At 37.9% G+C, this 12,945-nt stretch overlaps 1 protein-coding gene across 12 annotated transcripts in view; it reads left to right on the plus strand.

The window, feature by feature from the left end:
• The window catches only part of BCLAF1 (BCL2 associated transcription factor 1), a 26,123-nt gene that overhangs the window by 1,714 nt on the left and 11,464 nt on the right, over nt 1–12,945 (plus strand). For 5 of the 12 annotated variants that reach the window (XR_004842694.1, XM_009644332.2, XM_009644334.2 and 2 more), the window contains exons 2-6: nt 5,681–5,754; nt 7,835–7,958; nt 8,779–9,684; nt 11,154–11,825; nt 11,939–12,108. Coding sequence is in view for 11 of the 12 variants with exons in the window: in XM_009644332.2 (XP_009642627.1) it covers nt 7,855–7,958; nt 8,779–9,684; nt 11,154–11,825; nt 11,939–12,108 (1,852 nt within the window). In the remaining variant the exon portion in view is untranslated. Of the gene's footprint in view, nt 1–4,502; nt 4,642–5,680; nt 5,755–6,279; nt 6,320–6,874; nt 6,968–7,834; nt 7,959–8,778; nt 9,685–11,153; nt 11,826–11,938; nt 12,109–12,945 lie in introns of all 12 variants that reach the window. The other 7 variants (XM_035899827.1, XM_035899828.1, XM_009644331.2 and 4 more) reach the window with 5 other exon arrangements.

The raw sequence follows: 12,945 nt of genomic DNA on the forward strand, positions 1-12,945 counted from the left end.
CCCCCTACTTTTCGCCTTGAATTTTCTTACGAAAATCAGATTGTTGCTTTGTGCGTCATGGTGATCCTTTACCAAGTCATCTCTGAGATCAAAGTTTTACCCTAACAGTAGCAGTTAAATTTTACTACAGAAAGACCCGGGGGCATGCAAAACAAAGGAGTTCTTGACGCTGCAAGTAGTCACTGCTTGAGTAATGGTTGCTTTATTATAAATATATAAAAACATCCCTTAGAATAGTTGTTCTTGGTGTGAGAAGGATTGAGTATAGAATGCGGGGTTCTAAGAAAATGCTGTCTTCCTCCTTTTTCTCCTCTTCGATGGTCCCATTGCTTCAGATAAAAGTGGGGAAAATGAGAAGGGGTGAAGGCTCTGGCTCTGAGGTGCACTCCAAGCATGCAGCTTGTTGTGGCAGGGAGGGCAGGAATTGCTTCCTCCTACTCGTCCCTTTTGATGTTGAGTGACAGGCTGTGCTGAGTGGCAGGAAGAGGTTTAATGCCTAACATATATCAGTACTTGGGCATGACTGCCTTGCTGCTGGGCACTGGCTCCATGGCTTGAGCAAGGCTTTAGTGGGCCTGGCTGTGAGGAGCAATTCCTCAGGTGAAGCCTGTGGCTGAGGGAATCGTTCTTGGGGCAACAGGGGAATGCAGGGGGAGTGTGTACCATGGGAAGGGCCTGTTGCCATTGGGGATGCAGAAAACTTGGAGGGGTTGTAAGAATTTAGAAAGGGTCAGCAGGGAGCTGTTGTTTGGAGCTAGGGTTGCAGGTATTTGGATGGATTAGGGTCAGGCTGGTTGTTAAGGAGGGATTGTGGTGTAGGAGTTTGAGGAATGCCAGAGAACATTTGGGGTTTGTCTACAAGTAGAGGAGATAGGTGAAGGAAACTACTGAAGAAAGTAAGCCTTTGGATTACAACTGCATTTGGTTTATCTTGTGTGGGAGTTTCTCCCAAAGGTATTCTGAAAGAGTGCATTGCTGTCTTGCTCATTGTGCTGGCACTGGCCTCCGTGCAGCCTTGTGGGAATCGGGATCTGGGAGGTGATGTGGCTGAAAAGTCAGCTTTGTCTTTTCGTCCAGAGTAGTTTCCTTCTCCAGCTCACCAAGCACTTACATGAATATCTGTCTTGGAACAAATGAGAGAATGAAGATAGCCCTTTCTGCAGCAGCATGCTCTGAGATTATTGCAAGGAGACTGTGTGAAACCACTGCCTAAGGGCATGTGAAAACACAGTGTTTAAAACAAAAAAAAATAACAAGAATGGCTATCCAAAGCAACCTGTATCCAAAAGCATGCTAATTCTTTTTTGAGTATTGACAAAATTCTTAGAGGTAGTCACTTTGATTTCTGTGTTTTTAGTTAGAGGAGAAACATGCTTGTGTTTGCCAATAGTATTACATAAAAGAACAGTTACCAATCATATGATGGTTTTGCAGAGCTGATTTTACTGTTACTGGGATGCTGGTTTTTTGACTTCATAGAAAACAGTATAAAATATTTGTAAATTAAGAAATGAGTGAATTAGGAAAGAAGGCCTTTGTATGTTTTACTGTTCCAGTTGACTTTTCATGCTGTGATTCTTACATGAGTCTGTTTTGTCTTTGTAACTGTGTGGATATTATGAAAATAATATTATATAGCAAGCATATAAATAGGGGAGAAATATGCTTCCCAGCTCTTACTTGTACATTCCAAGATAGTTTGGGCAAATTTGCTACAGTATTTTAGTATTTGTAGGATTCTAGTCATTGATGATCTGAGTGATATGGATTTACAGTCACTAATGAAATGCATTCTATTTTTATTTGTGATGTGCTGCTGTTAAGTTTGTGGGCATTAAAGGGGGGGGGAGGTAAAGAATGGGTAAGAAAGCATGGCAGATGTACAAACACTGAATAGATGCCTTACACTAGTGTCTCAATAAGAGACTTCCTTTAATTCAGTGCATGCATTATGAGAGAACATTACAAATTCTGTGAGGTTTCTTGAAGGCTGTCCTATCCCCTTTTGTTTTGTCCTGACTGTATAATCCTCATTTCTTTTGAAGCCTGAATCTCTGAACGCAAATGCATTTTGGCAACAGCTTGTGAGTTACTTTTAACAAGATTTTGACTTCAGTCTTTCTGACAGCTTTCAAGGAATGCCTAAGCAAGAGAAACGTAGACTACTAAACGACTATAAATGAAAGATAGCTAAAATAATGAAGCTAAGAGGAAGCAGTGTTTTGCTAGTGTAAGTGGGGATAACTGTCCTAAAATGTGGTGTTCTACATGCGGTGTAGAACTTTTAAAATGGCTTAGCAGATAATGTTGCATCTGTAGTCTGTGTACTCTGAGAAAACTTTAACATCAGTTGGTGTAGTAAAGGCTTTTAAAAATAATATTTTAAAGGAATTGGAAACAACTTTGTCCATTTTTCTTTTAAACATAGCAAATGCTAACAGTGACATTTACTTCCTTGTTAATTGTGTTGCTTTCGGTGGGATAAGCCTGGTTCTGTTATGTATCTTGTTTTTGCTTGATGGTCACGCTTACTGGCTGAGACTGATGTAAGACACCCAAAGATCCTGCTGTTATGTTATTAAGAAACACTTCTTGACTCCCTCTTTGGTCATGGATGTGACTCAGTATCTGACAGGTAGCGGACTATCAATTTTTTAAAAATGTCTAGGTTTCTGTGTTGAGGTTAGGTTGTTTGGGGTATTTTGTTTTTTGGGTGTTTTTTTTTTCATTGGGGGGGTTGTGGGTGTTTTAAATTTTTATTTTTTTTTAAAGCTGCTTGCAAGTACTGTTAAAAAGCTTAACTTCCATGTTTGTTGTTGCTGATGGCTCTGCCAAGCTAATTTCAGGGAAACTTTAGGATTGCAGTGCTGCCAAAAGCAGCAGTCCTGTCTGGCTGTTCTTGCAACTTCCCTGTGTTGGCCCAAATGTTCATGGGGCTGTCCCATGAACAGTATCGGAAAAATCGTTTGTATTGAAACTAATCCAGGTGGTCCATACATTTTCTGATCTAATTCACTATGTGGCTGTAGAAATACTTGTGCTGGCATAAGGGAGAACGTCATCAGGACTGTGAGGAAACAAAGGGTAGGGGACTGTTTATTTAAACTAGTGGAGCCGACTTACTCTGGTTTAAAGTACTGTGGAGCTACAGCAGCTTCCTTTGTAATATCCAGATTTTCTAACACAGGAGTGAAATGGTTGAGATCAAGCATCTCTTTTCCATATTTGTGGCAGAAAGCGAGGGAAAAAGAAGCTTGAGTTGCAGAAAGCATCTGGATTATGGCCCTGGTGTTTCAGGTATAGACCATGCTCCTAGCAGTCATGGTCCTCTGTTAAAAATGGTCAGTGTTAGTAATGACATCTTGTGTCACGTTCTTAATATGCACCTTTGGCAGATTCTGGGTGTCCTCTGAGACTAGTCCAGAGATAAGGTTCATGCACTGAAGTGAGAGGGGCAACTAGTCTTTTCATTTAGTGATTGATGATGTTGTGTAGCAACATACGATGCTTAGCATCTCTTTTTCATTGCCCTTTACTACTCATGTCCTTACTTGACGTGGTATAGCTGCTATAGGCTGATGATGAGCAGGAGAGTCTACAGGAAGAGACTGTGGGTGACTTTGATACAGTGAAACAGTGTTCTGTAGTTGTGATGCTTTCGGAGGAATGTATACTTTTTGTCTATGAAAGTGTGAAACATGGAGAAGCTCACTGTTAAAAGGAGCTGTTTTCCTACACATTTCTATATCTGCCACTATCCTTTTCTAAATTAGCTTTAATAGAGGTTAATAAAATTTTAGATTCTTGCATATTTTGAAAATTTTTAACAGACAAGCCTTTATTCAAAAAACCAGCTATGTAGTCTTTCAATTTTTGTTCCTAAGTATGAGCGTTTTTTTTGGAAGAGGGGGTTTTGTGAGTCAACCTTTTACCTATTACAATTAAATGGAAACAAAAGCTGCAAATAGTTGAGGGTTTTTTATTCAATATTTAAGGATTTCTATTCAAAACTCTTCTTTTAAAATGTTATATCCATACTCTTCTTTAAAAAAAAAAAAATTACGGAGAAGGGTAGCAAATATATTTTAGCTGCCAGGGTTTGATGGATGTGTTATATCGAATGGCTGTTTAAAAAAAAAAAAGTGTGGCTACTTCTCACATCTGCCAATTGCTAGAAAAGATCCCTAAACCTGTTTGAAACTGACTGCCAGAGCTTGAGCTAAAGTAATTTAAGATCATGTCTTCTGCCTAGATGTCTTAAAGGTGAAGTAACTTATCTTGTTCTATATCCCCAGGATCTAAAGACTTGTCTAAATTAGGATTTCAGCTAACACCAACAGATGGTTTTTAAAAGTCAGAAGTAGAGATGATTTAAATTCTGATTTAAAATCTCGAACTGAACTTCAACCACTTAACTGAAGTTTGTATTACTTTTTCTGTACTAGACTTCTGAATGCCGTAATTAACCTTTGCTAGCTAATACCATCTCGCCTTTTGTCTAGACAAGGTCTGAAATGGTCCAATACACTACTGTGCTCCTTCAGAGACTCGTGCTTGCTGCTGCTGAGAAGTAAAAACTTAATCTTATTAAAGCATGTATTTTGTAGAAATTGGAAATATCTTGGTTACTACTAGTGAATGGTAAGTTGACTTTTGAAAGCAGTGTTTATGAACACAAGTGCTACATTTCTTCTAGATGAAGAAAACATCTGTGAACAAGTGTGAGAGTGTTGTTTAGGAGCAGTGGATGTCTTATGGCTTTGGTTTTAATGAATAAATTGTTGAGATGCAGAATTTCTGGGATATCCGTTCAATATTGAATTGGGACAAAATTCCAAGTTGCTTGAGTAGAATTGGAAAGTTTGCTTAATGTTGAGTGAGGCTACGAATGTATACAGTCTTAAGGCTTTGAGGTAATTAAAACCTGAGGCTGGTGAAATGTTCATACACTTGAGACTGGTTTCACCATTACAATTATGCTTTGTTTCTGTATACCTGTAAAAGAGCTTATTTTTGAAGATTAAATTGGTTATTCATGCAAACTCCTATATGTATGCATTTTAAACATGAAGGTATAACAGAGTAATGCTTGTATAAATGTTGCAAAAGAAACCTAATGATAAAGATTTCACTGTTGTCCTAAGTCCTCATCCCAATTTTTTTTTTTTTCTCCAAAAAGATGGCTCCAGTTAAGTAAAAAGCTGTATGCTAGCGTTCAAAGTGGTCTAACAGTTTGCCACTGTCCTTTTGCCTCCTCCTCTTGGCTGCATGCTGTTCTTTCCGCCATAATCCAGCTCTGGCACTTGTTAGGGCATTCATTAAACCAGTTCAGTAACCTAGCCATATGCAAGTGATTTCTAGGTATCAAGGGCCTGCTTGCTGAAGGATGTGAAGGGTGTCAGGGCTGTTGTGAAGGTGTTCCACAGCCCTGTAAGCAAGGCTGAAGGAGGCGTGGTCAGGTATGGAAGGGGAGTAGGATTTGCCCCTTGATAATGGCTAGCTCTTGAGCTGCTCCAGTCTTAACATGCAGCTATACTGAGTCCAAGAGTAAATTTGCTGTTTCTTATGTGTTGTCTTTTCATAATAAACAGATTAATGTTTGAACCCATTTAAGCAAAAGGTATTACCTGCCCTTTAGTAAAAGTTAATGTCTTTGACAGTCTCTTTTTCTGTTCCATAGGGATCAGTATTGGTGAAAGCACAAACAGAGAGTTTTGAAACAATTACTTCATTGGCACTGACTAACAGTTTGAGGTAAGGTTAATTTAGTTCCATTTTTAAATGTCCTGATTGAACCCAGCCATTTAAAAAGATAATTGATTTTGTTTTCCTAAAATTCATGCTTGTAATAAGAAATTAAAGTATATAAAAACTTTCTGAACTTGGCATCTCTCTTGTAAAGGTCAGCTATTGTACAGTATATATGTACTTGTACATAGAATGCAAATGTTTAAGTGTTATTGTTGAATACAGGGGAAAATAAAGCATTTCCTTTAAAGCTGAGATCGGGTTGTATTGTGCATCTGAAGTTTGGTCTGAAAATTGCTTGTAATAGCAAAAAAATACATTTTTTTTTTCTATCACTTTTGGAAAATTGGTACGCTTCATGTCTTACAACAGTTTAAAAACTTAATTTATGTTTAAAAACGCTAATTTATGTTGCCTGTGAGTGGATGAGCATAAGAGATTATAAGCCATTTTCTGTGAGTTTAATTGAACACTATGAATTAGAAACCATCTTCTGAGTATAGGTTGTGTGAATTTGTTTTTTAATGGAAGGAGCCAATAAAAGACAGCATTGAACATACTCTTCTTCAAGGTAAATAATTTTTTTTCTTAGTTAAATGGAAAGCTAGTTTAGGTTAAAATTAGTATTTTGCTGGGTTAGTTTCAGATGAGGTTACATCTCTTTGGGGCCATGCAAACTCTTGTACTACTGTGGTGGGGAAAGTCATATGGGGCAGGAGGGACCAGCTGATAGGGGAAAGGTTGGTCTGCTTTTTCCTTTTGGGTTTGCTTGTATGTGGCTAAAATATCTGAAATTTTGTTAACTTAAATTAAGCTCTAATGGTGTTTATTTGTCTTTATATAATTGAAATATCACCCAGGTAACAAGAAAGATTATATAACGTACCTTGTGACAGAAAGTGCTTGTTGTGTTGAGCTTGTATTTTCAGTATAGTAATTTTAGGCTTTCATGCTTGTTTGCAATACAAAAGCTAAATGTTTTTTTCCATTTTTGTTTTAATTATTATTAAACTGATGATTATAGATATTGAGCATACAAAGGCCTGAAAATGTGTAGTTTCTTGTCCACAGTTTATATTCAGGTTGTCTAATGTGACCCTTTTTTTTTTTTTTTTTTTTTTTTAAGCTGGGCAATTTCAAAAGAACATGGTAATGGGTCAAAGTTTTTATTAATTAAATTGGGGATTTTTAGCCACTGATCTGAAAAGAAAAGGAAAAGGTGTGTATTTTTTTTATGGTTAGCACTAACTAATTCTAGATATTTGTTATGACTGTACATAAAAAAAGATAGTTTATTATGAGTTTATTTTCGTTTAGGACTCATTGCTTTATAATCAATTGTAGTTTTCATAGCTTAATTTGAGCTGAAAAATCTTTAATTCTGTTGCAAGTGATATTATTTAACTAGTTGTTAAAATCTTGAAGTTGGACATGCATTTTACATGTAGTTTAAAAAGCAAGGTTAACCTAAAAAGATGCAGGGTGGGCATATTGACCACTGGAAAATCGGATCAGAGTGATTAGCTCTAGTACTTGTGGTTAAGAGAAATAATACCCCTGGCTCAAACCAACAACTGCTGGACAGAATACTTCAGGGATTTTTCTTTGCTTATGTAAAGGGTGACTATAAAGTCCTTCTAGAGAAGGACTGGTGCACTGGAAGTGCAAGGAAACTATAAACCACACAAATAGCAAGAATTTTATTTAAAATTTGTGAAAATGTGCAATTGTCCGGACTCGCATTATTTCTTGCCTTAACTTACAGAAATTTTTTTGTTGTTGTTGCTTCCTCTCTCCTTCTACAGGATCAGCTTGCAATTAAAGCTGGAAAACACAAACTGCATGCACTGTAGCTACGTTAAATTCTTTAAAATGTTGTAGAGCTTTTAATTTACTGATAAATGTACTCATATCCTCTTCAAAGTTATTTTGTTTAGGAAATGCTATACCTCTTTCTAATACTCTCATTTTAGCATATAAACATCTTGTTCATTTATATATGATTTACTTGGACTCTAAATAGTCACTTCCTTTTTTTTTTCCCCCCCTCCCCCACCTTCCCCTCACTGCTTTTCCTTTTGGGAAGGAGTGTATCTACTGGGAAAAATGGGTCGATCTAACTCCAGATCACATTCTTCAAGATCAAAGTCCAGATCTCAGTCCAGCTCTAGGTCAAGATCCAGATCACATTCTAGAAAAAAGAGATACAGGTAAATTGATGTCTTACTGCATGAAAAGTTGGTTTGGTATATTACTTTTTGTCTGGAAATTATTTTTCACTTGCATGATGCTGTGGCAAAAGTGAGCCTGGGATCTTACTTCATCTTAGGCAGTAGGTAAATTCTGCTTTGAATGTAATTTCTGTTACTTTGATTGCTTAATACTTGGCTGGTTTTCCTATATATCAAGATAATTTCAGAGTGCTAATGGTTCTTTGTGATTTGTGGTTTGTTTGATTCTCCCCTCCCCCTTCACATGATGTTTTCTTTTTCCAGTCTCTTTACTGGAGTAACTTAAGGTTTCAGCAGATAAGCTTTGCTGTATCTTGTCTTCTCATTTGCCTGCATCCTTTTCCTCATCTTTCTTACTAGTGGACATTACCATCTCCCATAAAATAAGTGGCTGAACTGAATGTTTACTGCCTCATCAGCTGCTGTCCACAGGCTGGCATATTAAACTGGGGGTCATGCAACTTCATGTTCCAGGCTGTGAACCGTGGTGGCTGAGGAACTGAATGCCATGCTCTAGCGTGGTGATAATCTCTAACAAAATGGCAGGGCAGGCCAGGCCACTGAGGCTGGTAATGTCTTAATCATGTGATGCTGAAGTCTGACAGTCCTTAGGCATATAGACATGTTTATTATAATCCTTTGAGTTAGAAATAGTAAAGATAGATTGTAGAAGTTACTGTATGACTGTTAGTCTGCTTCCTTTACCGTTCTGACTGAATTTGAGAAATCTAGCATTTAGTGTCAAGGCACTTTTTAATTCTCCAATTGTCAAATGTTAATGTTTGCTTTTTAATTTTAGTTCTAGGTCTCGGTCAAGGACATACTCACGATCTCGCAGCAGGGATCGTGTTTATTCTAGAGATTATCGCAGAGATTACAGAAATAATAGAGGAATGAGACGTCCCTATGGTTACAGAGGAAGAGGTAGAGGGTATTATCAAGGAGGAGGTGGTAGATATCATCGTGGAGGTTATAGGCCTGTCTGGAACCGAAGACACTCCCGAAGCCCTAGGCGTGGCCGTTCACGTTCCAGAAGTCCAAAACGAAGGTCTGTGTCTTCCCAGAGGTCCCGGAGCAGATCTCGTCGATCTTACAGATCTTCCAGGTCCCCGAGGTCCTCTTCATCTCGTTCTTCATCCCCATACAGCAAATCACCTGTCTCTTCCAAAAGACGTGCGTCTCTGGAAAAGCAGGCAAAGAAAACTGAAGGGGCTCCTTTGCAAGATAGCCCTTTGAAAAATAAATCACAAGATGAACAGAAAGATACATTTGAACATGACCCATCAGAGTCTCTTGACGATTTTAACAAATCATCAGCAGCTTCTGGCGACATTTGGCCTGGTCTTTCAGCATATGATAACAGTCCAAGGTCACCCCATAGTCCTTCTATTGCCACCCCACCTAGTCAGAGTTCATCTTGCTCTGATGCCCCTTTGCTTAGTACAGCCCACTCAGCAAAGGACACACCTCAACATTCCCATTCCATTCAGCATAGTCCTGAGAGGTCTGGCTCTGGTTCTCTTGGAAATGGTTCTAGCCGTTATAGTCCTTCTCAGAATAGCCCACTGCATCATGTCCCTTCGAGGAGAAGCCCGGCAAAGACAATCCCATCACAGAGTGCTCCCCGTGAGGAGGCTCGAGTGCGGTCATTTTATCCTGAGGGTGGCGAACAAGAAACTGCAAAAGGTGGAAAGTTTATGAAAAGGTAAGACTTAAATTATAAGCCTATGTTGCGCCTTAAAATGATGTCTGTTACAGAATTTTGACAAGGTCATCACTGTGCCTTGAAATACACAACGTGGAATAAATAGTACTAATTTTAGTCTAGTTGGAATTGAGCTTGAAATACGGCTTTTCCTCCTAAGATACTTCAAGTTCTTGGCCTTTGGCTATTGGAGATAGGGACGTGTATCCTTGAGGAAAAATTGGTTTGTGCTTTTCCTTTACAGTGTACTTTCTTATACTCCATTTACTGTTAAGAAAAATCTTAGTTGGAATAGTGCATCAGACTTGCTTGTTTGATGCTTAATTCTGTTCAAGTATTTTAAAATTGTAATGCTTTGTGTAGTTTGAAATGAAAATCTTCTCGAAGTCTAAAAATGCAGATGTTGTACAATGATTTCTTTGTTAACATAAACAGCATCCATTGCTAATTGTGTGGTGCAGTATGAGAACTTTGATGCCTTGACTTGCATTACATATGAAAGAGGGTAGGTCTTGGTATTCTTGGAACATAATGTGACATGAAGGACAGCATATTTGAAGTTGAATGTGTATTTTCCAATTAACATAAGATTCTTAAATTTGCTCTTAAAAGTTTGATGAAGTAGTAATCTTAAAAAGTTGTAAAAATCCTACTGTCATTGGACTGTTCCTTTTTAATGTGACTTGTACTTCAGTGGATGTCGTATAAAACAAAAATCTAGAGCAAAGCTGTGACTATGTTATAGAGGTTTGATTGTAGGCTTTTAAATTAATTTGTCCAGTCAGTGATTTATTATTTAAAAATATACTGCTTAGAAGATCAAAAATATGGCTTCCCCTGGGTTAGATGTATTGGAGTTGGTGAACTTATTAGGACGTATGTGAAAATAGCGTATAGATAAGGCAGTGGATGAAATAATTAACTGGTAAGTGTGTTTTTGTGTTTAGGAGAGCTGCCTTCTAAAGGTTCCCTGCTTGTACACAATATAGTGAATGCTTTAAGCCTGTGTCAGATTTTGGAATTCTCTTAGAAATGAGAAGGATCTTGAAAATAATTCACTACTTTTTTTTTTTATGGTATTCCTTTAACTTTTTCACTAAAAGAAGTACAAAAATGAATTGCAGTCTGAATTACCCAATTTAATCTTAATTTGATGGAAAAAAATTACAGGTGTAAGAGAATGTGAAACTGAGTACCAATTAAGAAAGAACAAACAAACCACTAGCTTTTTTTATAAACTCAAGCAGAGAATTTCTAGGTGTTCTACAGAAAGGCATTGTATTCTTCAGATGCTTCTAGTAGTATATAAACGACAGCATTAATGGTGTGAGAAGCGTTGCATGCTAAAGTTTAATTGCTCTAGAGGAATGTATTTTCTTCTTGGTTTTGGGATTGACACAAAAGAGGAATGCAAGTGAACTGGAATGAATGCAATCCAGAGTTACCAGTCTCTTCTTTGCTGTCCACAGGTACACAGATGAAGAGTCTAGAGTATACCTGCTTGATAGGGGTAATACCAGGGAGAAGGAGGCCCAGAAGGAGAGAGGATCAGAAAAAGGGAGGACAGAGGGAGAAAGGGAATGGGAGGAACAGGAAACCTTAGATTTTTTCGTTGATAAAGAGACTGGGAAAGAAAAGTTTAATGACTCTGAAGGGGAGGACACAGAGGAGACAGAGGATTACAGACAGTTCAGAAAGTCTGTCCTGGCAGATCAGGGTAAAAATTTTCCTACTGCATCTCACCGGAATGCTGAGGAGGAAGGAACCAAATACAAATCTAAAATATCAATCAAGGGCAATAGAGAGAGCGATGGATTTAGAGATGAGAAAAGTTATAAGCTTAAAGAGACTGGCTATGTAGTGGAAAGGCCTAGTGCAACAAAAGATAAGCACAAGGAAGAAGACAAGAGTTCTGAGAGACTAATGATGAAGAAAGAAACTCAGTCACCTGAGCAGGTAAAGTCTGAAAAGCTCAAAGAACTCTTTGATTACAGTCCCCCTCTACACAAGAATCTGGATGCGAGAGAAAAATCCACCTTCAGAGAGGAGAGCCCACTTAGGATCAAAATGATAGCCAGTGACTCCCATCGTCCTGAAGTTAAACTCAAAATGGCACCGGTACCTCTTGATGATTCCAATAGGTAAATTATTCCACTTTACAGTGTGGTTCTCCACCTGCCTGCAGTGTCATTCATCTTTATTTAAACTAGTGGTTTCTTTTTGTGTGTCTTTTTTTGTTGTTGATGCATTTTAGACCTGCTTCCTTGACTAAAGACAGGCTGCTTGCTAGCACACTTGTCCATTCCGTCAAGAAGGAGCAAGAGTTCCGATCCATCTTTGACCACATTAAGTTGCCACAGGCCAGCAAAAGCACGTCAGAGTCATTTATTCAGCACATTGTGTCCTTGGTTCATCATGTCAAAGGTACGTATTCAGTTTATTGTACTGAATACATGTCTGACAACTTCATTTAAGGTTGTTTGTTATCTCTGGCCCAGGAAGATTTCAGCCCTCTTTTAGTTTTGATTTAGTCAGACTTTCTTCTTTTTGAGGTACACATAAAATTAGCCACAGAAGCTAGTATTAAAAAAACCGAAACCCAAGCAGTGTAGAGCATAATAGCAGTTATACTATGTTTCTGGATAAATTTTTGAGCCGAAGTAGCATATGAAGTTCGAATTTTTGCAGTGTAGTTAAACATACTACTTTGGTCATTCTTTTCTTACTTAGTTTTATTTGAACGGCTCTAACATATGATTTTATATTAAGTGGTGCGATGTGGGTTGATGGGTGTCTTTTGCATTGTAAATGCAATGGCATTCCTTCTGGAGCACCCCAGAGCTCATTTCCAGGTGTGGTTTTTATTTCGTCTCAAAATAATAAGATTTAAGAAATACTGTGTTCTAAGTGATAGTAAAATACACTGTGATACTGCATTTTATTCCTATTTGACAGTATTGTAGTGCTAGAGCCAGGAATCTCACTTACAGGAACTTGGCAGTGGCTAAATAAACCTCCATTAAAGTAATTATACACTAATTATTTTCTAATTTAACATTAGTGGCGGCTGCTTATTATAAACAGCAAAAAAAGACCCAAGCAACAACACACACACACACCGTCCCCCGACCTAAAAAAACCCCCCAAAAATCCAAAAAAAACCCAAAACCCAACCCAAACTATCAAAGTAGATGTATTTCATTTAGGTCACATATCCTGTCAAAGTTCTGTGATGGAAAAAAATACATAATTCCTTAAAAT

Source organism: Egretta garzetta, unplaced genomic scaffold, assembly GCF_000687185.1.
Source record: "Egretta garzetta isolate BGI_Z169 unplaced genomic scaffold, ASM68718v1 scaffold397, whole genome shotgun sequence".
NCBI lineage: Eukaryota > Metazoa > Chordata > Aves > Pelecaniformes > Ardeidae > Egretta > Egretta garzetta.